General features: G+C 37.1%; 1 protein-coding gene across 1 annotated transcript in view; it reads left to right on the top strand.

Annotated features, from left to right (window-relative positions):
- The window catches only part of LOC123564090 (zinc finger protein DPF3-like), a 52,775-nt gene that overhangs the window by 24,642 nt on the left and 4,759 nt on the right, over positions 1 to 23,374 (top strand). The window contains exons 9-12 of the mRNA XM_053526193.1: positions 4,339 to 4,368; positions 17,344 to 17,447; positions 19,973 to 20,107; positions 23,239 to 23,320. Coding sequence (XP_053382168.1) covers positions 4,339 to 4,368; positions 17,344 to 17,447; positions 19,973 to 20,107; positions 23,239 to 23,320 — 351 coding nt within the window. The remainder of the gene's footprint in view (positions 1 to 4,338; positions 4,369 to 17,343; positions 17,448 to 19,972; positions 20,108 to 23,238; positions 23,321 to 23,374) is intronic.

Raw genomic sequence — 23,374 nt, forward strand, 5'->3', positions numbered from 1 at the left:
TAACTCTAACAGTTTTTGAGCAAATTATGCCCCTTTTGGACTTAGAAAATTCTGGTTAAAGTTTTACATGCAAGTTACTATCTCCAAAACTAATGCAGATATTGAATTGAAACTTGACATGTGTCTTCGGGGTTATAAAACTAGTTTGATAGCACCAAGTCCCATAACCTGACTTCATTTTGGCCAAATTATGCCCCTTTTGTACTTAGAAAATTTTGGTTAAAGTTTTGCGTGCAGTACATACAGCTATACTAAAAGGCATATAGATTTGTAACTTATTTTTTCTTTTTCTAGATCAATTACTACCTCACTGGGTCAAGTCCCATAACTCTGACATGTATTTTGGCCAAAATTATGCCCCTTTTGGACTTAGAAATTCTGGTTAAAGTTTTGCGTGCAAGTACATACAGCTATTACTAAAAGGCATATTGATTTGAAATTATTTTTTCTTTTTCTAGATCAATTACCTACCTCACTGGCCAAGTCCATAACTCTGACATGTATTTTGAGCAAATTATGCCCCTTTTGGACTTAGAAAATCCTGGTTAAGTTTTACATGCAAGTACTATCTCCAAACTAATGCAGATATTAAATTGAAACTTCACATGTTCTTCGGTTATAAATAGTTGATAGAATCAAGTCCCATAACTCTGACTTGTATTTTGGGCAAATTATGCCCCTTTTGGACTTAGAAATCCTGGTTAAAGTTTTGCGTGCAAGTACATACAGCTATTACCAAAGGCATATAGCTTTGAAACTTATTTATTCTTTTTCTAGGTCAGTTACCAACCTCACTGGGTCAAGTTCCATAACTCTTAACATGTATTTTGAGCAAATTATGCCCACTTTTGGACTTAGAAAATTCTGGTTAAAGTTTTACATGCAAGTTACTATCTCCAAAACTAATGCAGATATGGAATTGAAACTTAACATGTTTCTTCGGGGTTATTAAACTAGTTGATAGCATCATGTCCCATAACTCTGATATGCATTTTAGTCAAAATTATGTCCGTTTTCGTAACTTTTAAAACCTTTTGATATTTAACTTTGTGGGTTTAATAATTTCCTGCTTCTGTGACAATATTTCGAATAGTCGAGCTTGGCTGTCTTACGGACAGCTCTTGTTATTTTAAGCAGATTAAGTTTACTTTTGTTAAAATGGTTGAGCATCCCCTTAGCTCTGTTCTAACAGCATTGGAATGGTATCCTGATGTCATTGAAAATAGAAAATGTGTAAATGACCTGGTAGTTCAGTGATAAAGCAAAGGAATGATATTTGAAGCCTAAGGTACAAGTTATGTCCTGGATACACATTTTTTTCACCCTGTGAAGGTGATTTTTGATGGAGTTGCGGTCTGTATGCCCAGAGTTTTTTCACTGTTGGGCATGCATAGATGTGTACGTGTTGGGCATGCATAGATGTAAACATGATTTTGAATGGAGCTACGGCCAGTACACTTCAAATTTATTTTGTTTACCATGCTTTTCTTTGATGTGCATGCAAACACTGAACTGATTTTTGGTGTGCATTGAGGATATTTTGATCAAGTTTTACTTTGGTTCTGTTTGGGGGATTTTTTTTCTTGGAGTTATGGCCGTTTTTTGCATAGAGATGACAAGCTGATTATTGTTTTACAGATAGGTAATGAGTCTCTCCAGGTTGAGTTCCTGTGAGAGACTTTTAAATAGAATTTTGGCCCATTACTCTTATGATGAACGTTTTAAAAAAGCTATACTATGGTATGCTGGTCTTACTTTTTTGTATATATTTTGCCAGATATATGTGGAAAGCCCAAGGATATAATTTAATTTATTGGGTTATGCCTATATTTGTCAATAGAAAGCTGACATAGCTCATGATTTCTGAATGTTTGCCTGTTTGGAAGGCACAGATCAACATATTATGGGTTCTTTAGTTTGATCTCCAGGTGAGGTGTATATTCCAGGTGAGGTGTATATTCCACATGATGATTTGATAGAAGACATTGTTTCTGAAGTCATTTATCTTCCAACACTGATTTATATGTTTGTATTTATTGTTGAGAACAGATTTGTACTGGTAAAGAATCAAGGAAAACTTGTTAGGTTATCTGAACTACATGCTGTGAAAAGACAGTGCTAAATCCATAACAGTCGGTTAATTCATGATGTAAACTTCCCATCATAAATATATTTGGACTAGATTGTTGTTTGAAATGTAATATTAAGATTGTATAAGGTTCAGGGTAAAGTTTTGGCAAGATTCTCGGCAGTATAGAAGACTTCCCTGGGGTTATCTCCCTTACCTCTGCTGCTCGTGCAGTATAAACTCTACAATACTTTATTTCATTTTCATTAATTGGGATGAATGTAACTTTTGGTTTGGCTGCAAGACATATTTTAAAAAGGAATTGCTTTTGCTTCAGCTTTTGATTAAACTGAAGAAACTCTGCTAAATGAAACAAGATTTCAACTCTGCATATACCCAGTGACTTTTGTAAAATGCAGTGTTATGCAATGTGTAGTTGGGTATTGTATATGTTTTGTTTTTGTTTAAAAAAAAGAATATGCGATGAATGGAATGAAAGCATGCATTTTGATATCTAATCTGTGTCTTCTCTGTGACATTTTAACTGAAATGAAAGAATAAGTTTCTGGTAAGATATAAAAGTCCTGAAAAAATATATATATATAAATGTATATAGGGTGTCTTATTTTCCTATCATACTGTCTTGTTTGAAAGTACTATAGATCATTGTTTCTTTAAAACATTTGAAGATGTGAGGACATGTGAACTGTATCATAAATACTGCATTATGTGTGAGTCTCTAAGCTTAAATTTCATCTTAATTATGTCTCCCACCAGACAGTGGTGTAGTAGACATATTTATTTACTCCTGTCTGTGTGTTCGTGTGTCTGTCACAAAGCTTGTCCGCACTCTAAGTCGAATATTTCTCATCCGATCTTCATCAAACTTGAACAAAATATGTTTGACCATAAGACCTCGGCCAAGTTCGATAACTAGCCAAATCGGTACAGGCGTATTGGAGTTATGGCCCTTGAATTACCAAAAATTGGCCTTTTTACTCTTGTCCGCACTCTAAGTCAAACATTTCTCATCCGATCTTCACCAAACTTCAACAAAATGTGTCTGAACATAAGACCTCGGCCAAGTTTGATAACGAGCCAAATTGGTCAAGGCATTTTGGAGTTCTGGCCCTTGAATTGTAGTGAGTAAACAGTATATAAAGACTGACTTGCTATTTAGATGATTAGGCAGTTTTGGGAGACATTTGCTTTTCTCAAAAGCAGCTCTAGTCTTAATTTGAAATAATCCTGATATTAGGGTTAGGGTATCACAGTCTCCTCTTCAAAATGATTGAGAAAGAGACCTCTGCAGCTGAGTGGTCATTCTTACTCTGCGATGGTCTACAGACTAGTCCTGTGGTAGAATTAAGACTGATGTGTGAGATGCCACACTTCATTTTCAGTCAGTGTCATAGAATATTACAAAGAGTATAATTTAACATTATTCATGACCGATGCATGTTTTTTATAAATATGAAAGAATCTGACTTTCTATAGCATGTTGCACACATATATAATATTTATATACCCAGAATGCACTATGATGAAAGCACAGGTCACACATAGTGAGGCACCATCTTATCCTTGGCTGTTCCACTAAATACCATTCAGTCAGTTGTTTTAGTTTTTCTACAAATCAAAAGTCAGGCTTTCAGTTTCTTAATCCATTCTATTATCACTAAATGGAGCATCTTTAAAATGTAACTGAGTAACATTTTCTTAAATAGTAACTGTTCCAGTCTCCTCTATACTAATTCAGTATTCTAACACGGCCATCAAATAACCTACATACATGTAGAGCAAAATCTATCTCAGGTTATTCTGCAATAAACCACTCGCGTGCAATGACGTCATCCGATCCAGGCGCGTAGCACGTTCGTAAAAAGTAGTTACCATTTTTTCTTACACAGTTGATACTAGTATGTCGTGTTAGAATCGAAATAACAAGTTCCTAAGTGTGATTTATCGTAGAATAACCCTAGTTTTTCGTTCTTATGCGAAACAATATATCACTCAGGCCTACGGCCTTTGTGATATATTCTTACGCATAAGAACTCATAACACCGGTTATTATACGATAAACCATGGGATATTATTATTTCTTAAATAATGAGACCTTACTAATTCAGGGATTATAATGAACAGAAGATCTCACAGCCGTAAGAAGCTAAACATAGAATGGACCTTAATATTCTCCCTTTAATAACTTTATAGAAGTGAAGCATAGAAAGTCAGCATAATGGTTGAGTGATATTTTTTATAAATTTCAGTGAAACAAACTCCCATTATAATATTGCCAGGTAAGATTGTGTAGTGTTGACAGATCGTCCGTATATTTTGCTTGACACGCATTGGTTTTGTTGTTTATGCCACGTCGTGTCAGTTTTTTTTTTTTCAAACAAGAATTTTCTGCGCTCACGGGACAGGCTGCTATGTTCAACCTCTGTCTGAGATCATCTGTATGTCTGTTATCTCAACATACCTTATGTACCCCATTGATATATTGCCACCCGCTAAAGTTGAATACATTAATAAAACCAGAGGAGTTTTGTGTCAGAAGAAGAAGACTAGGCCAGTCTGGGACAAAGTGTGACACACCTGGTGTGGAATATTTAATTAACCTGTATCTGATGGTTTTGCCAGTACTGTTGGCTAATAGAAAACCAGAAAAGACATTGGAAGACTTAGAAGCCATCATGATTAATTCTGTACTGACTGCCACAATCATGCTGGTAATAAACAAATATTAGGTCATTATGGTAGTTCTGCACATTTGGATCAAAATCTTTTTCCACACTGTTGAATTTGATAAAACCCGACTTTTCAAAATATACTTAGAAAATATGGCAGATTAAAATGAATGGGCCTAAAATATGCTCAATTTTTTGCTAGATTTATTTGAACAATTTTGACCTTGCACAAGTTTTCATAATTTTAATCTATAGGAAAATCACAATTTCGATGACATTTTTGGTAATAGAAATTTTTTGTACAAAGTAGATTTTAATGGAACTTCTCAGTATTATGAATTAACCTATGGTGTATTATTAGGGAAATAAAATATGTAGGTCATTGTGCTTGTTAGCTCACCTGAGCACAAAGTGCTCAAAGGTGAGCTTTAGTGATCGCCCTGTGTCCGTCGTCCATCAGTCGTCAGTCGTCAACATTTTGACTGTTAACACTCTAGAGGTCACAATTTTGGCCCAAACTTAATGAAACTTGGTCAGAATGTTACCTTCAATAAAATCTTGGACGAGTTTGATATTGGGTCATCTGGGTCAGAATGTTAATCTTGATGATTTCAAGATCCAGTTTGAATCTAGGTCATGTAGGATCAAAAACTAGGTCACCAGGTCAAATCAAAGGAAAAGCTAGTTTACACTGTAGAGGCCACATTTATGACCATATCTTAATGAAACTTAATCAGAATGTTAATCTTGATGATCTATAAGTCAGGTTCAAATCTGGGTCAGGTGGGTTCAAGAACTAGGTCACCAGGTCAAATCAAAGGAAAAGCTTATTAACACTCTAGAGGTCACAATTTTGGCCCAATCTTAATGAAACTTGGTCAAAATGTTATGCTCAATAAAATCTTGGACGAGTTTGATACTGGGTTATCTGGGGTCAAAAACTAGGTCATCAGGTCAAATCAAAGGAAAAGCTTGTTAACACTCTGGAGGTCACAATTTTGGCCCAATTTTAATGAAACATGGTCAGAATGTTACCCTCAATAAATTTTTGGACAGTTTCGATATTGGGTCATCTGGGGTCAAAAACCAGGTCACCAGGTCAAATCAAAGGAAAAGCTTGTTAACACTCTAGAGGCCACATTTATGACTGTATCTTCATGAAACTTAGTCAGAATGTTAACCTTGATGACCTTTAGGTCCAGTTTGAATCTGGGTCATGTAGGATCAAAAACTAGGTCACCAGGTCAAATCAAAGGAAAAGCTAGTTAACACTCTAGAGGTCACATTTATGACTTTATTTTCATGGAACTTAGAATGTAAATCTTGATGATCTTTAGGTGAAGTTCGAATCTGGGTTTTGTGAGGTCAAAAACTAGGTCAACGGGTCAAATCAAAGGAAAAGTTAGTTAGCACTTTAGAGGCCATATTAATGACCATATCTTAATGAAACTTGGTCGGAATGTTAATTTTGATGATCTTTAGGCCAACTTTAAATCTAGATTAGATGGGATCAAAAACTAAGTCACCAGGTCAAATCAAAGGAAAAGCCAGTTAACACTGTGTAAGCCACATTTATGACCATGTCTTAATAAAACTTGGTCAATATGTTAATGTTGATGATCTTTAGGTCAAGTTTAAATCTGGATGAAATGGGGTCAAAAACTAGGTCACCAGGTCAAATCAAAGGAAAAGCTTGTTAACACTCTAGAGGCCATATTTATGACTGTATCTTCATGGAACTTGGTCAGAATGTTAACCTTGATAATCTTTAGGTCAAGTTCGAATCTGGGTCATGTGGGTTAAAAAACTAGGTCACCAGGTCAAATCAAAGGAAAAGCTAGTTAACACTCTAGAGGCCACATTTATGACCATATCTTAATGAAACTTGGTCAGAATGTTAATCTTGATGATCTTTAGGTCAATAGGTCAGGTGAGCAATACAGGGCCTTCATGGCCCTCTTGTTATAAAACAAGCATCATTGTTAACCTCATCACTATGTGCAAGATGAAGGTCACATTTAGAAGTCATATATCAGACAGCTTAAATTTGGTGTCCGTTTCATAACTTCTTAATAACGATTTTCATGAAATTAGTCAACTGTTAACGTCATCCAGATGACATTGCAGATTGCATAACCCGGGTCATGAGGTCCAAGGTCAAGACCACACTTATAGGTCAAATAGCTTTCTCCTTATCTTCTTAACCACTGTAAGGACTTTCATAAAACTAGCATCATTCTTATTTAGAAGACTTGCAGTGTGTACAATGTAGGTCACTAGGTTGGAGGTCATGATCACAATGTTTTACTCTAGCTCTAGTGTGAAATTGTTTACCATATCAAATATTTCAATGTTACGTGTTATTTTTCATTTGCCCTTCACCGATGTGGTTTTAAGCCTCACTTTGGGAATAGAATTCTTCATGCGAGGAAGCCATCCAGCTGGCTGAAGGGAACTTCCGAAGGTGAGGGTTCCGCCAAGGTGCCCGCCCTCGATGAAATAATGCCCACAATAATGTCACATCTGGGGTTTCTTTCCACCGTGAAAAGCTGGAAAGTCGCCATATGACCTATATATATGTCAATGTGACATTGTAGCCAACAAAAAACAAACAAATTATCTTTAGAAATGTAGTAATGTTATTGTTTTAACAAATTATTCACGGGTTGCCATTAATTCATAAAATGATTCTTGTTTCTGTATGCTGAATACAAGCTGTATTCTATGTTATCTGGATAAATGAAGTTATGCCATTACTTCAGGGTTATCAGATGTGCAGAACTACCTTAAAAGAAGCTATCTTACCAGCCAAAGTAATGCAGCTTATTTTGGCGTATTATTTCGAAACATTAATTGCTATTTTAAAATTACTTTAGTTATGATAAAAAAGAGTGGACTACATTACTGGTGAAATTGATTTAAAAAAAACAACTTGTCCACGTAAAATATATTTAAAGTATCATGAGCATATTATTATAAGAATATATAGTAGTCAAATCTGACACATGAAATGCAAGGTAAGTAATTATGCAGATATGCAACCCTAACCCCCTCTCCAAAATACCGTCTCCTTACCAAATGTGGTGTATGTTGCTTATTGTAATTTGCTCTCTGTTTTGCTGGAAACATTTTTTTTCTGAGTTAGTGCAAAATGGAGAATGGTGTTCGCTTTCAATGAGTCACATTGTTTGGGAGCAAAACTGCACAGAGAGCTTACAGCTGTATAACCACCACAATGAGTCACATTGTTGGGGAGCTAAACTGCACAGAAAGCTTACAGCTGTATAGCCACCACAATGAGTCACATTGTTTGGGAGGTAAACTGCACAGAGAGCTTACAGCTGTATAGCCACCACAATGAGTCACATTGTTGGGGAGGTAAACTGCACAGAGAACGTACAGCTGTATAGCCACCACAATGAGTCACATTGTTGGGGAGGTAAACTGCACAGAGAGCTTACAGCTGTATAGCCACCACAATGAGTCACATTGTTGGGCCACCACAATGAGTCACATTGTTGGGGAGGTAAACTGCACAGAGAACGTACAGCTGTATAGCCACCACAATGAGTTACATTGTTGGGGAGCTAAACTGCACAGAATGCTTACAGCTGTACAGCCACTAAGCCTTTCACTTTTACCTTATTCAGTTTAAGATTTTTATGCCCCCAGCATCTACTGATGCGGGAGGCAGATAGTGATTGTCCTGTCTGTCCGTCCGTTCATTCATCCGTCCTTCCATTCATCCGTCCATACGAGGTTAACCAAATGGGACTGTTTCATCTAGCATCAATACCCCTTACTAGAGTGACTTGATACTAATGCAGATGTAACCTGTGACCATTCCTCATCTTCAGACTTCACCTGACCTCAGTTTGACCTTGACCTCATTTTGGACTTAGGTTGCTTTATATGGGCCATCTCTTGGTTAACCAAATGGGACTGTTTCGTCTAGCATCAATACCCCTCACTAGAATGACTTGATACTAATGCAGATGTAATTTGTGACCATTCCTCATCTTCATACATCACCTGACCTCAGTTTGACCATGACCTCATTTTGGACTTAGGTTGCATAATATGGGCCATCTCTTAGTTAACCAAATGGGACCGTTTCGTCTAGCATCAATACCCCTTACTAGAATGACTTGATACTAATGCAGATGTAACCTGTGACCATTTCTCATCTTCAGACATCGCCTGACCTCAGTTTGACCTTGAACTTGACCTCGTTTCGGACTTAGGTTGCTTTGCATCGACAAGGATGCCACCGGGGGCATCAAGCGTTTATTGAACGCAGCTTCATGTTTATAGATAAAATGACAGCCTACATGGAAGTAGATAGTAGAACTAGAAAATGAAAGATACACAGAAATCAACAGAAAGTCACAGACACTAACCTGCAGTAGTCTTAATTGTCACTTGTTTGACAGGGAAGTGTCGGAAGTATATAAAAAATATTTAATATATAAAACATTATCTTGAGTGCAGTTGGTAACAGTATAAAACACAGAGTGCATTCACATTTTAGCTGATGGTACCATTCACAGTTTAGCCATTGGTACCAGTGTAAAACAAAAAGTGCATTCACAGTTTGGCCATTGGCACCACTATAAAACAAAGAGTACATTCACAGTTTGGCCGTTGGTACCAATGTAAAACAAAGAGTACATTCACAGTTTGGCCGTTGGCACCACTATAAAACAAAGAGTACATTCATAATTTGGCCGTTGGTACCAATGTAAAACAAAGAGTACATTCACAATTTGGCCGTTGGCACCACTATAAAACAAAGAGTACATTCACAGTTTGGCGTTGGTACCAATGTAAAACAAAGAGTACATTCACAGTTTGGCCATTGGCACCACTATAAAACAAAGAGTACATTCACAGTTTGGCCGTTGGTACCAATGTAAAACAGAGTACATTCACAGTTTGGCCGTTGGTACCAATGTAAAACATAAAGTGCATTTACAGTTTTGCCGTTGGTACCAGCGTAAATCAAAGAGTGCCTGTAAAGTCAGAGAGTACATAAAGTGCATTCATAGTTCAGCAGTTGATACCAGTGTAAAACAAAGAGTGCATTCACAGTTTGGCCATTGGTACCAGTGTAAAACATAAAGTGCATTTACAGTTTTGCCGTTGGTACCAGCCTAAATCAAAGAGTGCATGTAAAGCCAAAGAGTACATAAAGTGCATTCATAGTTTAGCAGTTGATACCAGTGTAAAACAAAGAGTACATTCACAGTTTGGCCATTGGTACCAATGTAAAACAAAGAGTACATTCACAGTTTGGCCGTTGGTACCAATGTAAAACATAAAGTGCATTTACAGTTTTGCCGTTGGTACCAGCGTAAATCAAAGAGTGCATGTAAAGCCAAAGAGTACATAAAGTGCATTCATAGTTTAGCAGTTGATACCACTATAAAACAAAGAGTGCATTCACAATTTGGCCTTTGGCACCTAAAACCACTGTAAAACAAAGAGTGCATTCACAGTTTGGCTGTGGCACCACTGTAAAACAAAAAGTCCATTCACAGTTTGGCCGTTGGCACCACTGTAAAACAAAGAGTCCATTCACAGTTTGGCCGTTGGCACCACTGTAAAACAAAGAGTCCATTCACAGTTTGGCCGTTGGCACCACTGTAAAACAAAGAGTACATTCACAGTTTGGCCGTTGGCACCACTGTAAAACAAAGAGTACATTCACAGTTTGGCCGTTAGCACCACTATAAAACAAAGAGTACATTCACAGTTTGGCCGTTGGCACCACTATAAAACAAAGAGTACATTCACAGTTTGGCCGTTGGCACCAATGTAAAACAAAGAGTACATTCAAAGTTTGGCCGTTGGCACCAATGTAAAACATAAAGTGCATTTACAGTTTTGCCGTTGGTACCAGCATAAATCAAAGAGTGCATGTAAAGCCAAAGAGTACATAAAGTGCATTCATAGTTTAGCAGTTGATACCAGTGTAAAACAAAGAGTGCTTTCACAGTTTGGCCATTGGTACCAGTGTAAAACATAAAGTGCATTTAGCCATTGATACCAGTGTAAAACAAAGAGTACATTCACAATTTGGTCATTGGTACCAGTGTAAAACATAAAGTGCATTCACAGTTTAACCATTGGTATCAATGTAAAACAAAGAATACATTCACAGTTTGGCCGTTGGTACCAGTATAAAAGACAAGAGTGTATTCACAGTTTAGTCATTTGTATCAGACTGAGTGTAAACATAAAATGCATTTAGATTTTGTTGGTACCAGTGTAAAACAGACAGTGCATTCACAGTTTAGCTGTTGGTACTAATGTAAAACATAAAATGCATGCACAGATTAGCCATTGGTACCAATATAAAACACAAGAGTGCATTCACAGTTTGACCATTGGTACCAGTGCAAAATCAAGAGTGCATTAACATTTTGGCCATTGGTACCATTGTAAAATATAAAAATATATACACAGTTTAGCTGTTGGTACTAGTGTAAAACATAAAGTGCATTCAAAGTTTGGCCGTTAACTGGTACCAGGTGGAATGTTAACGTTTGTTCCAGCTGCATTCCCTGGCATTAGTGGTGTAATTGAAACTTCTAAATGATAATTGGCTATTTCGTTTTATTGTTTATTGTTGATTTATAATGAATACACAGTGATTTTGGTATTATGATAATAATTTGTATTTCCCAAATGTCTTTTCTGTCATAACTGACTCCTTGTTGTTAACTGCTATTAATTTTATGTGGAAAATAGTCTACTTTTTCCTGTCAATTCCAGGGTGGACGTAAGGTACCATTTTGAAATACATTATATGCTAAGTTGGTAAAATTTCCCATACCCTAGGTTGTTAATGAGATTTTCTACCAGTTCAAACCAGTATTTGTACTGTTTGTATGGCAATGGCATGAAATGTTGCCTATAGATACCAGCGGTGATATTTTGAATGCACCCTTTGTTCTTGGTAAAGCTTCCATCAAATTAACTACTGGTAACAGATGAAACATTGCTTTTGCCTCGTTCCAGTATTGTGGCCATTGTCATTAAAAGTGAAGTCTTTTAACCAAAATTTTATTTACATCTCTGAGTTAGATATTTGTTTGTTAAAATGGAAGAGCACATGATATTTTCAGGAGTAAGATGACGGTTAAGGAACCAGGACTCCTCGAGTCCTAAGGAGGATTGTGGTATGGTTGTCTCCCTTGTCATGTACTTAGGTTTAAGCAACTTAAAATTTCAATTCTAACACTTTTACAATTTTCTTTTATATAAACAAAGAAGGATTTTACCATGTATTGTTTTGTCAATTAGAACATGTTTCTCAAAATGACCTACTTTTGGCTATTCCGCTTTACTCCTGCATATTTAAAATCAATGAAATCATGTGATGTAAATACTATAGTAAGTTACATTGTCTGCATTGATGTGTATAGCAAATTGGTAATTATAAGGGGGTGAAATGGAACAGCTGAAAGAACACGTTGCTTAGCACCAAAGGAAGTAAAAAAGGATTCCAGATTAGTATCCCTTCCGGGTGTAATTAAAACATGTTAGAATGGAAGTAGACTTTAGTTTTGCATTTTGGCCTTAGTGATCTGAACGAAAAAACGTGTTTTATTTGCCAACAAAACATGCAAAACTAAAATTTATTTCCCAAATAATTCACTCTGTGACTCAGTATCAAGTAGTTTGTTTACTCTTCACCTAAGTCTTTAGTCACAATGAACTGTTAGTATAGTAGTATAAGGCAGTTTTGCCCTTAGTCCCATTGATGACACAAACTACAGGCTCTTATGAGGGCCATTCTAAAAATAATGACAATTGCTCACTTCCCTAGAAGTCTGACACTCAAGACACTCTTGTTTCATGAAACATGAATGTTTTCATTATGATCCTGCAAAGTTGTATTGACGACTCACACCGTTTTTGAGATATTTAGTTTTGTATCAGGTGTAGTCATATACACTAAACAAAATTCATGTAGCTATGAAAAGCAAACAAAAATCTGAAATTAGAGCATACATTAAAGTACGTTGTTCTTTAGAAATACAGTCAAACTTGTCATAGCGACTCACTGAATTAAAGGACTTCCTGGCATAGTGGCCCTGTTCCAGACCGCCCAACGTAAATCACTATATAAAGTCACTGAATTAAATGACTCCCTGTCTGATGCGCCAAACGACCATAACTTTTGCGTCCCTTGACTATTATATTTCAATGACCCTTGGCATTTTTCACAGCCTAGAAGTTTGCAAAACATGTTTTTCGCACATCATCATAACCTTGACTCTGGAGCCAGTGGAGGTATAAGTATTCAGTTACGATATTGTTCATCTCAAAGAGTTTACTAAGCATCATCATATATTAATTCAGTTTGTATTGAATTATAAATAACTGTTAATCTGTACTGTTCAAATTCTAGAATAATTTTATGAGATCGACCTAAGTTCAAATTATAATCTTTAAACTGATCCCTTGAAAATGTGTTCAAAAGCGTGATTTGAGAAAGTCCTGACCTCTTTCGACCAATCAATACACACGGTTATCATTTTGACATGTACAAAAGTTACATGTATATGTATATTAGGTCAAGTTCGATTGGCATAGGCTTTATTTGGGTGCGAATCTGAACGAAATCATTCTCCTGCCACACTGAAAATGACTTGGAAGGGGTGAAATCGCATACGTCCAATGAAAAATATGGGTGAAAAAGCTTTTGAAAGGAGAGTTTTTATCTCTGGAAGATAAGGTCAAATGAAGTGAATGAAAGTAAATACTGTGGGACTTGATATGACAGTTTGTTTGAACTGATGATGTGGGTGTTGCCAGGTTACTTGTTGGGTGTTTGCACCCTGTCTGTTGAATTGTGTCAGGCTTAGACTGTATAATGTATTCAGAGTTTTAATCATGATTTTTGTACATTACTTGTACATTGTCATTTAATACAAATACAACATATTTTATTGTATTTATTTTTATGCCCCCGAAGGGAGGCATATTAGTTTTCAACTGTCCGTCTGTTCGTTAGTTAGTTAGTTAGTTCGTTCGTTCGTCACATCGTTAACTTTTTGCATGAAGGCACTTTACATGCGAACCACTGCACCCAGGACCTTCAAACTTCACATGCTGATAGTACTTACTTAGTAAACCACCCCTGCTGACTTTGGGGTCACCAGGTCAAAGGTCAAGGTGCTGCAGGGGCATTTGTCACCATTAGTGACAGCTCTTGTTTAAACATAATATTTTATCCTATGTCTAAAACATACATGTATATAAAAGATAATAGAATCCACAAAATGGCATACATGTAGTTAATATATTAAACAATTGACCTCTTGCTATTTAGTGAACCTGAATTAAAAGACTCCCTGTCATAATGTGACCCTTTATGGATGGTACCGTGGAAAGTCACATAATTATGACGAGTTTGACTGTACCTGCAAGATAGATACTGAGTGGACTGCATACTTTATATTGGAAGTCTGCAGTATCAGAGAAAACTGTTTACAGGTGGGTACGTAAATTTTAAAATGGTCAGTGTTTCAAGACAGGGCTGGTCCTGGCAGGCCCAAAATAGTAGTGGCGTCAAAGAATATTACTGCTGTAAGAAGTCTGATTGATGAAGACGCCAGGTACAAAGTGTCCGAGATATGATCCTATACACAGACTTTGTACCATATTCCAGCACGATTATCAGTATTTTTAGAATGGCCCTCATATATAACCACAGGAAGTATTATCAAGTAATCCCAGACCCAACATTACAGACATAACATTTTTAGCTCGACTATACGAAGTGTGGAGAGCTATCCTACTTGACCTGTCGTCGGCATCCTTCCGCGTCCGCACTTTGGTTAAAGTTTTGATGCACTTTCTCTTTATCTTTGTTATTACTTGATGGATTTACTTAAATCTTAAAACAGTTGTTCCTCATCATCACCCACATCATATGGCACAAGGGTCTCATAACTCTGGCACCAATATTTCATGAATTATCTCCCCTATTTACTTAGAATTCCAGGTTAAAGTTTTGGTGCACTTTCACTTTAGCTCGGTTATTATGTCTCCCACCACACAGTGGTGTGGGAGACATATTGATTTACTCCAGTCTGTGTGTCTGTCACAAAGCTTGTCCGCACTCTAAATCGAACATTTCTCATCTGATCTTCACCAAACTTCAACAAAATGTGTCTGCCAATAATTGCTCGGCCAAGTTCGATAACTAGACAAATCGGCCTAGGCATTTCGGAATTATGGCCCTTGATTTACCAAAGACACTCAGATTTCTTGCGCAGTTTTACCCTTAAACCAGCGCCTATACTTCTAGTAGTATAGGCGTCCTTTTGGGATCAAGAAAGCTCATGCATATGTGGATTAAGTAAACAGTACATAAAGGCTGACTTACTATTTAGATGATTAGGCAGTTTTGGGAGACATGTGCTTTTCTCAAAAGCATCTCTAGTTACTACATGGATTTGATTCAAACTTAAAATAGTTGTTCAACATCATCACCCACATCATATGGCACAAGGGTCTCATAATTCTGGCACCAATATTTCATGATTTATCCCCCCTTTTTACTTAGAATTTCAGGCTAAAGTTTTGATGCACTTTCGCTTTATCTCAATTATTACTAAGTGGATTTGATTCAAACTTAATGTAGTTGTTCAACATCATCACTCACATCATATGACACAAGGGCCATAACTGTTGCACCAGTATTTCATGAATTATCCCCCCTTTTTACTTAGAATTTCAGGTTTAAGTTTTGGTGCACTTTGACTCTGTCTGAGTTATTACTAAATGGATTTGATTCAAACTTAAAATGGTTGTTCAACATTATCACTCATATCATATGACACAAGGGCCATAACTTTTGCACCATTATTTCATGAATTATCCCCCTTTTTACTTACAATTTCAGGTTAAAGTTTTGATGCACTTTCACTCTCAGTTATTACTGAATGGATTTGATTCAAACTTGAAATAGTTGTTCCACGTCATATGACACAAGGTCCATAACTCTGGCACCAGTTTTTCATGAATTATGCCCTTTCTTAGAGTTAAATGTTAATTTTAATGCATTTTCACTATATCTGAAGTTATTACAAAATGGATTTGATTCAACATGGCACAAGGTGCATCACTGTTGCACCAATATTTCATGAATTATGCCCACTTTTTGCTAAGAATTATACTTAATATTTAATGTTTTTATACACTTGGTACTTGTCTCTCTTATTACTTAATACTTTTGACACAGACTCAAGCTATTATCCAATATTTCATCCATGTTGGAGTCATTAAACACCCAAGTGACAGCTTCAGCTTCGTCAAATATGCCCAGTTTCACTATCCAGCGATCGAAATAGACAAGCGTGCTGTCTCCTGTGACAGCTCTTGTTACAATGGTAGTTGGGCCAATCAAGAAATAATCCTTTGAAATGAAAACAAAACGTTTTGAAAATAAATCTGTGGAAGTTCTCTAAATTGAAAAGGTATGTCTATTTTTAGCTCACCTCCAAGGAGTACAAAGGTGAGCTATTGTGAAAGCCTTTGTCTCTTGTCTGTCCGTCAATCCACACGTGATAAAATGCCTTCTCCCAACCACTTGGTAGATTCGAGTTGAATTATAGAAGAAAACTGAGAAAGCCTGTAAAATCTGGCAGTATTTCATCACCAAAGTGACATCTACTGGCAGTGGCAATATGTATGCTTAACTGAAACAATAGCATGAGCATTATAGAGCCACCATGGCCCTATTGTTCATAAAAATAAAAAAAAAACTTTTGACCAGCATGGCATTATTTTCAGTGTTTACTTGCATTGTTTACTTTACAGCATAATAGCTGAAGCATGCTTGAGCTGATTTCTGGAATTGTTTCTTCATTTCAGCAAACTTTTATTGTGTTTTAAGTTGCTTACAATCCTATAGTACTATTGCAGCTAACATTAGGCTAACTTAACTTCTTTTTATAAATCTTTGTACTCTGAAAGTTTGTTCAATTTTTAGAATGATTTAATTTTAATTAGAAAAGTAGTACATGGACAGGAACAACTTTTTTGGGCTGTATTTGCTGTGAATAATTCGTAAAATGTAATTATTTCTTTGATCTAATATTTTCTCATGGGTTGTTTGGAGTGACGGAATTTGTTTTAATTAGCTGAGATTCCTGTGATAATTGCTAGCAATATAATCCTCTATTTTGTAGTATAGAATAGATACTGAATTCATTTTATTGGTGTAAATCAGTTTTCATAATACAAGGGAGCAACCTTACTTCTTTAGTTATATTTTTATGTAATTTTTTTGAAATGGCATTGTTAGAGAGTAAAATACATAAAGGATACTCAAACTTGCCATGCAGTTAGACACTACTATTGGCTAAGTCTTTGCAATTGTTGGAGAATATCAGCTTTAATGTAAAATGATATTTTACTGTGATAAAAAATACTGATGATTGAAGATGGATTTATATTTTCAAAATGTTACGCAACGCAGTTTGTCACGTTGTTTACTTACAGTCCATAGTATTAATTTTTATAGTCCATAGTTTAAGATGCTGTTATATTATGTTTATTTTACAGAGCGTGGAGAAGATGGTAAAATACAGAACAGTAACTACATATATGTCTGCGATTTCTGTCTCCCAGATGCTGATGAACAAGAACTGTCAGCCAGAACTGTGTCCGTATGACTGTGGAGATCGGAATCCTATATGTCACATCCATACCTCCATATGTCAGCATCCATACCACCATATATGTCAGCATTCATACTACCATATATGTCAGTATCCATGCTGACATATGTGGTCAGCATCCATACCACCATTTGTGTCAGCATCCATACTACCATATATGTTAGCATCCATACTGCCATATATGTCAGCATCCATACCTCTCAGTATACGTCAGCATCCATACCTCCATATATACCAGCATTCAAACTTCCATATATGTCAGCATCCACACCTCCATATGTGTCAGCATCCATACCTCCATATATACCAGCATTCAAACCTCCATATATGTCAGCATCCACACCACCACGTGTCAGCATGCATACCACCATATATGTCAGCATCAACACCTCCATATATTTCAGCATCCCCCCTCCATATATGCCAGCATCCATACCTCCATATATGCCAGCATCCACACCTCCATAAATGGTGGCATCCACACCTCCATATAATATCTCCATATATGTCAGCATCAACACCTCCATATATGCATCCACACCTCCATATATGGTGGCATCCACACCTCCATAAAATACCTCTTACATATGTCAGCATCTGCACCTCCATATATGGTGGCATCCATATCTCCATAAAATACCTCTGTATACGTCAGTATCCACACCACCATATATGTCAGCATCTATACCAGTATATTTGTCAGCATCCATACCTGCATACAAAAGTTTTGCTTTTGAGCAGGTTTTTCAACAACTTACGAAAAGAGAAAACAATATGGAGGTTCCATTGCTCTCATATCTATAGAAATTTTGGTCAATTTTGGAAAGTTTTGCATGTATGCTGGTTTCTCTCAAATTGCAGTACCATATGCTTACAAACTGAACACGAATTTCTGCATCGTGAAATGATCATTGGCAAACACTAAGGATTTTATTCAGCTAGTATCTCTACATAAATGTTGAAGCATGCAAGAATATTGGAAAAGTCTTGTTGCATATGGTGTTGTAGGGGGCCATATTTTCCATTAGTATTTACTTACTTGATTGGCGTCCGCATTGGCGTTGCCTGGTTAAGTTTTATGTTTAGGTCAGCTTTTCTCCTAAACTGTCAAAGGTATTGCTTTGAAACTTGCAACACTTGTTCACCACCAATAGCTGACTCTGTACAGCAAGAAAGATAACTCTATCCTGCTTTTTGAAAGAATTATGGCCCCTTTTGGACTTAGAAAATATCAGATTTATTAAGTTTTATGTTTTTAGTAAACTTTTTGACTTCCTTTACTATTTAAAGGCTATTGCTTTTGAAACTGCAACAGTTTGTCTCCCATGATAACTGACTCTGTACATTAAGAAACATAACTCTATCCTGCTTTTTGCAAGAATTATGGCCCTTTTTATACGCCTGTTTGAAAAAATGGGACGTATTATGGGAACTCCCCTGGCGGGGGGATGGGCGTGCGGGCGGGCAGCGTCCACAGACTTTGTCCGGAGCATATCTTCTTCATGCATGGAGGGATTTTGATGAAACTTGGCACAGTTGTTCACCACCATGAGACGGAGTGTTGTGCGCAAGAACCAGGTCCCTAGGTCTAAGGTCAAGGTCACACTTGGAGGTCAAAGGTCAAATTCAAGAATGACTTTGTCCGGAGCATATCTTCTTCATGCATGGAGGGATTTTGATGAAACCTGGCACAATTGTTCACCATCATGAGACGGAGTGTCCTGCGCAAGAACCAGGTCCCTAGGTCTAAGGTCAAGGTCATACTTAGAGGCCAAAGATCAGATACAAGAATGACTTTGTCTGAAGCATTTCTTCTTCATACATGGAGGGATTTTGATGTAACTTGGCACAATTGTACACCATCATGAGACGAAGTGTCATGCGCAGGTCCCTTCTTTAGAATTACATCCCTTTGTCATTACTATAAATAGCTTATATTGTAACTTTTTCATTACTAGTCGTAGGGAAAAATCGAGACCACTTTTCTGTAGTACAATATGCATGTTACATCCAATTTTGAGGTGTATTTTGACCTATCTCTACCTGGTAAGGATTTTTGTGTGGACTTAAAAAAATTTTGGGATTTTTTTATTTATTTTTTTATGATTAACTTCCCTTAGTTGTTACTATAAATAACTTATATTGTAACTTTTTTATAATTGTCTGTAGGGAAAAACCAAGACCACTTTTCTGTGGTACAACATAGATGTTACTTTCAAATTTTAGGTGTATTTTAAGGTATCTCTACCTGGTAAGGAGTTTTTATGTGGATTTAGAAAAACAAAAGAATTACAATAATTACTAAACAACCACAAAATTAAAATACCATTTGCAAATACAGATGCCAGTGTAAAGAAATTTGCTGTGACGGGTGTATATTGTGACAGTCTGGCACTCTTGTTGGACTTAAAAAACCATGGGTAGAACAATATTTCTATTATACAAAAAAATCAGATGAGCGTCAGCACCCGCATGGCGGTGCTCTTGTTTCATCTATGTAGTAACTTACTAAGATTATAATGGTATGTATTTCAGGACATCCTTCTTGTCTGCAGTTTACTAACAACATGACTATATCAGTGAAGAAATATCCATGGCAATGTATTGAGTGTAAATCATGCGGACTTTGTGGAACTTCAGAAAATGATGTAAGTATTCCAGGCTGTGTCAAACATCTTCATTTCGTAAATCACTTCTTTTTGAAATATTTGATGTTCCTTCAGTGACCATAAACCAAGTTTGCTGAAATTATGTCATGTTTTGTTTATCCGATTTTTTTATATAAAAGTCAAGTTATTGTCATCATCTGATTGTCAGTGGGCGGCATATAGGAATCGGACTGTACTTCTATTTATATGTCCCTTACATTTCTGATTGATAACTCTAATAACGTTTGGGGCCAAAGATCAGGGTCATGGTGACCTTGTGCTGAAAATGGGTTTTCAATCAATAACTCAAAAAACACCTTTGCCTACAATCTTCAAACTTCGTATGATGGTTACCTGTGGTCAGTAGATATCTCATAATGTTTGGAGATAATTATGTCTCCCCCAGGAGACATATTGTTTTTGCCCTGTCGGTCCGTCCTTCAGTCCGTCCGTCCATCCGTCCGTACGTCACACTTCATTTCCGAGCAATAACTGAACCATTTGACCTAGAACCTTCAAACTTCATAGGGTTGTAGGGCTGCTGGAGTAGACGACCCCTATTGTTTTTGGGGTCACTCTGTCAAAGGTCAAGGTCACAGGGGCCTGAACATTGAAAACCATTTCCGATCAATAACTAGAGAACCACTTGACCCAGAATGTTGAAACTTCATAGGATGATTGGTCATGAAGAGTAGATGACCCCTATTGATTTTGGGGTCACTCCATCAAAGGTCAAGGTCACAGGGGCCTGAACATTGAAAACCATTTCCGATCAATAACTAGAGAACCACTTGACCCAGAATTTTGAAACTTGATAGGATGATTGATCATGAAGAGTAGATGACCCCTATTTATTTTGGGGTCACTCTGTCAAAGGTCAAGGTCACAGGGGCCTGAACATTGAAAACCATTTCCTATCAGTAACTAGAGAACCACTTGACCCCGAATGTTGAAACTTCATAGGATGATTGGTCATGAAGAGTAGATGACCCCCATTGATTTTGGGGTCACTCCGTCAAAGGTCAAGGTCACATGGGCCTGAACATTGAAAACCATTTCCAATCAATAACTAGAGAACCACTTGACCCAGAATTTTGAAACTTCATAGGATGATTGGTCTTAAAGAGAATTGACCCCTATTGATTTTGGGGTCACTCCATCAAAGGTCAAGGTCACAGGGGCCTGAACATGGAAAACCATTTCCGATCACTAACTAGAGAACCACTTGACCCAGAATGTTGAAACTTCATAGGATGATTGTACATGCAAAGTAGATGACCCCTATGGATTTTGGGGTCACTCCATTAAAGGTCAAGGTCACAGGGGCCTGAACATTGAAAACCATTTCCGGTCAATAACTTGAGAACCACTTGACCCAGAATGTTGAAATTTAATAGGATGATTGGTCATGCAGAGTAGATGACCCCTAACGATTTTGGGATCACTCTGTCAAAGGTCAAGGTCACAGGGGCCCGAACATTGAAAAACATTTCCGGTCAGTAACTTGAGAACCACTTGACCCAGAATGATGAAACTTCATAGGATGATTGGTCATGCAGAGTAGATGACCCCTAACGATTTTAGGGTCACTCTGTTAAAGGGCAAGGCCACAGGGGCCTGAACATGGAAAACCATTTCCAATCAATAACTTGAGAACCTCTCGACCCAGAATGTTGAAACTTCATAGGATGATTGTTCATGCAGAGTAAATGACCCCTATTGTTTTTGGGGCCACTCTGTTAAAGGTCAAGGTCACAGGGGCCTGAACATTGATAACCAGTTCTGATCAATAACTTGAGAACCACTTGACCCAGAGTGTTGAAACTTCATAGGATGATTGAACATGCAGAGTAGATGACCCCTATTGATTTTGGGGTCAGTCTGTTAAAGGTCAAGGTCACAGTGGCCTGTTCATGTAAAATAATTTTTTGGAAATAACTTGAGAACCACTTGACCTACAATGTTGAAACTTCATAGGATGATTGGACATGCAGAGTAGATGACCCCTATTTATTTTGAGGTCACTTGATCAAAGGTCAAGGTCACAGGAGCCTGAACAGTGACTTGAGAACCACTAGGCCAAGAGTGTTGAAATTTAGCGGGATGACTGGACATGCCAAGTAGATGATCCCTATTGCAGCCAACCATCAGTGTCTCTTTGATTTTTGCTCCTGACCTCTATTGACTTCTTGCCTATAGGACTTTGCATTGGGGGAGACATGCGCTTTTTTACAAAAGCATTTTCTAGTTATGTCAAAGGTCAATGTCACAGTGACCTTGAACTGAAGGTCAGTTAAAGATTGATAATTGAAGAACACTTTGAAGTCAGAAGTTCATGTAATGATTGCCTCTGGTCATTAGATGGCCCCGGTTGTGGGCATCAGTAGGTCAAAGGTCATGGTCACAATCACCTTGAGCTGAAAATCAGTTTGTGATAGATATCTGAAGAACACTTTGTACAGCAACTGAATAGGATGATGTCAGTTGTCAGTAAAAAAGTGACCTTGTGACTGAAATTTCTGCTCAATAAAGAAAGCTTGGTATAGTCCTCAAACCTTTTAGGATGATTGCTTGTGGTCAGTAGATGACCCCTTTTGTATTTTGAACCAGTAGGTCAAAAGTCTAGGTCACAATGACATGAATGATATAGAGACTGAAGTGGTTTCCAAACATTTTCCTTGGATGAACTTCTATCAAGTACAGTTGTGCTTTTGATAGCACTCTCTGACCTCTGTGTATGTAGAGGATACACTTTGAACATTGTCCTGTCTGAAACTGAACTCTACACAGTCGTTCCTTGTGTGACCCTCTTCTGAAATAGTTTAACTACATTAATTTGTTAAAAACCATAGCCCCAATGAAACATGTTTATACTGTGAAACACTGGGGTAAGTGATGTAGGGCCATCATGGTCCTCTGGTTTCCGTATATTTATAAAGTCATTCCTAAATATATATAGCAGATACTTGAGAAATAATCTTGTCAGAAATTGTTGCTCTAATTTCAAAAAAAAGATTAACATCCTTGTATGACCCTCTACTGGAATTGTTAAGTCATTATGACCCATTTGTGTGATAAAATCCTTAAATGTTCATACAAGTGTTAATAAACAGTTTGTTTTTGTTATGCAGGAGCAGTTACTGTTCTGTGACGACTGTGACCGTGGTTACCACATGTACTGCTTGAACCCACCACTCAATGAGGCACCAGAAGGTAAATACAACTTGTTTATGGTCACCATGTTACATGGTACAAGTTTCAGCTTAA

Source organism: Mercenaria mercenaria, chromosome 2 (genome assembly GCF_021730395.1).
Source record: "Mercenaria mercenaria strain notata chromosome 2, MADL_Memer_1, whole genome shotgun sequence".
Taxonomy (NCBI): Eukaryota; Metazoa; Mollusca; class Bivalvia; order Venerida; family Veneridae; genus Mercenaria; species Mercenaria mercenaria.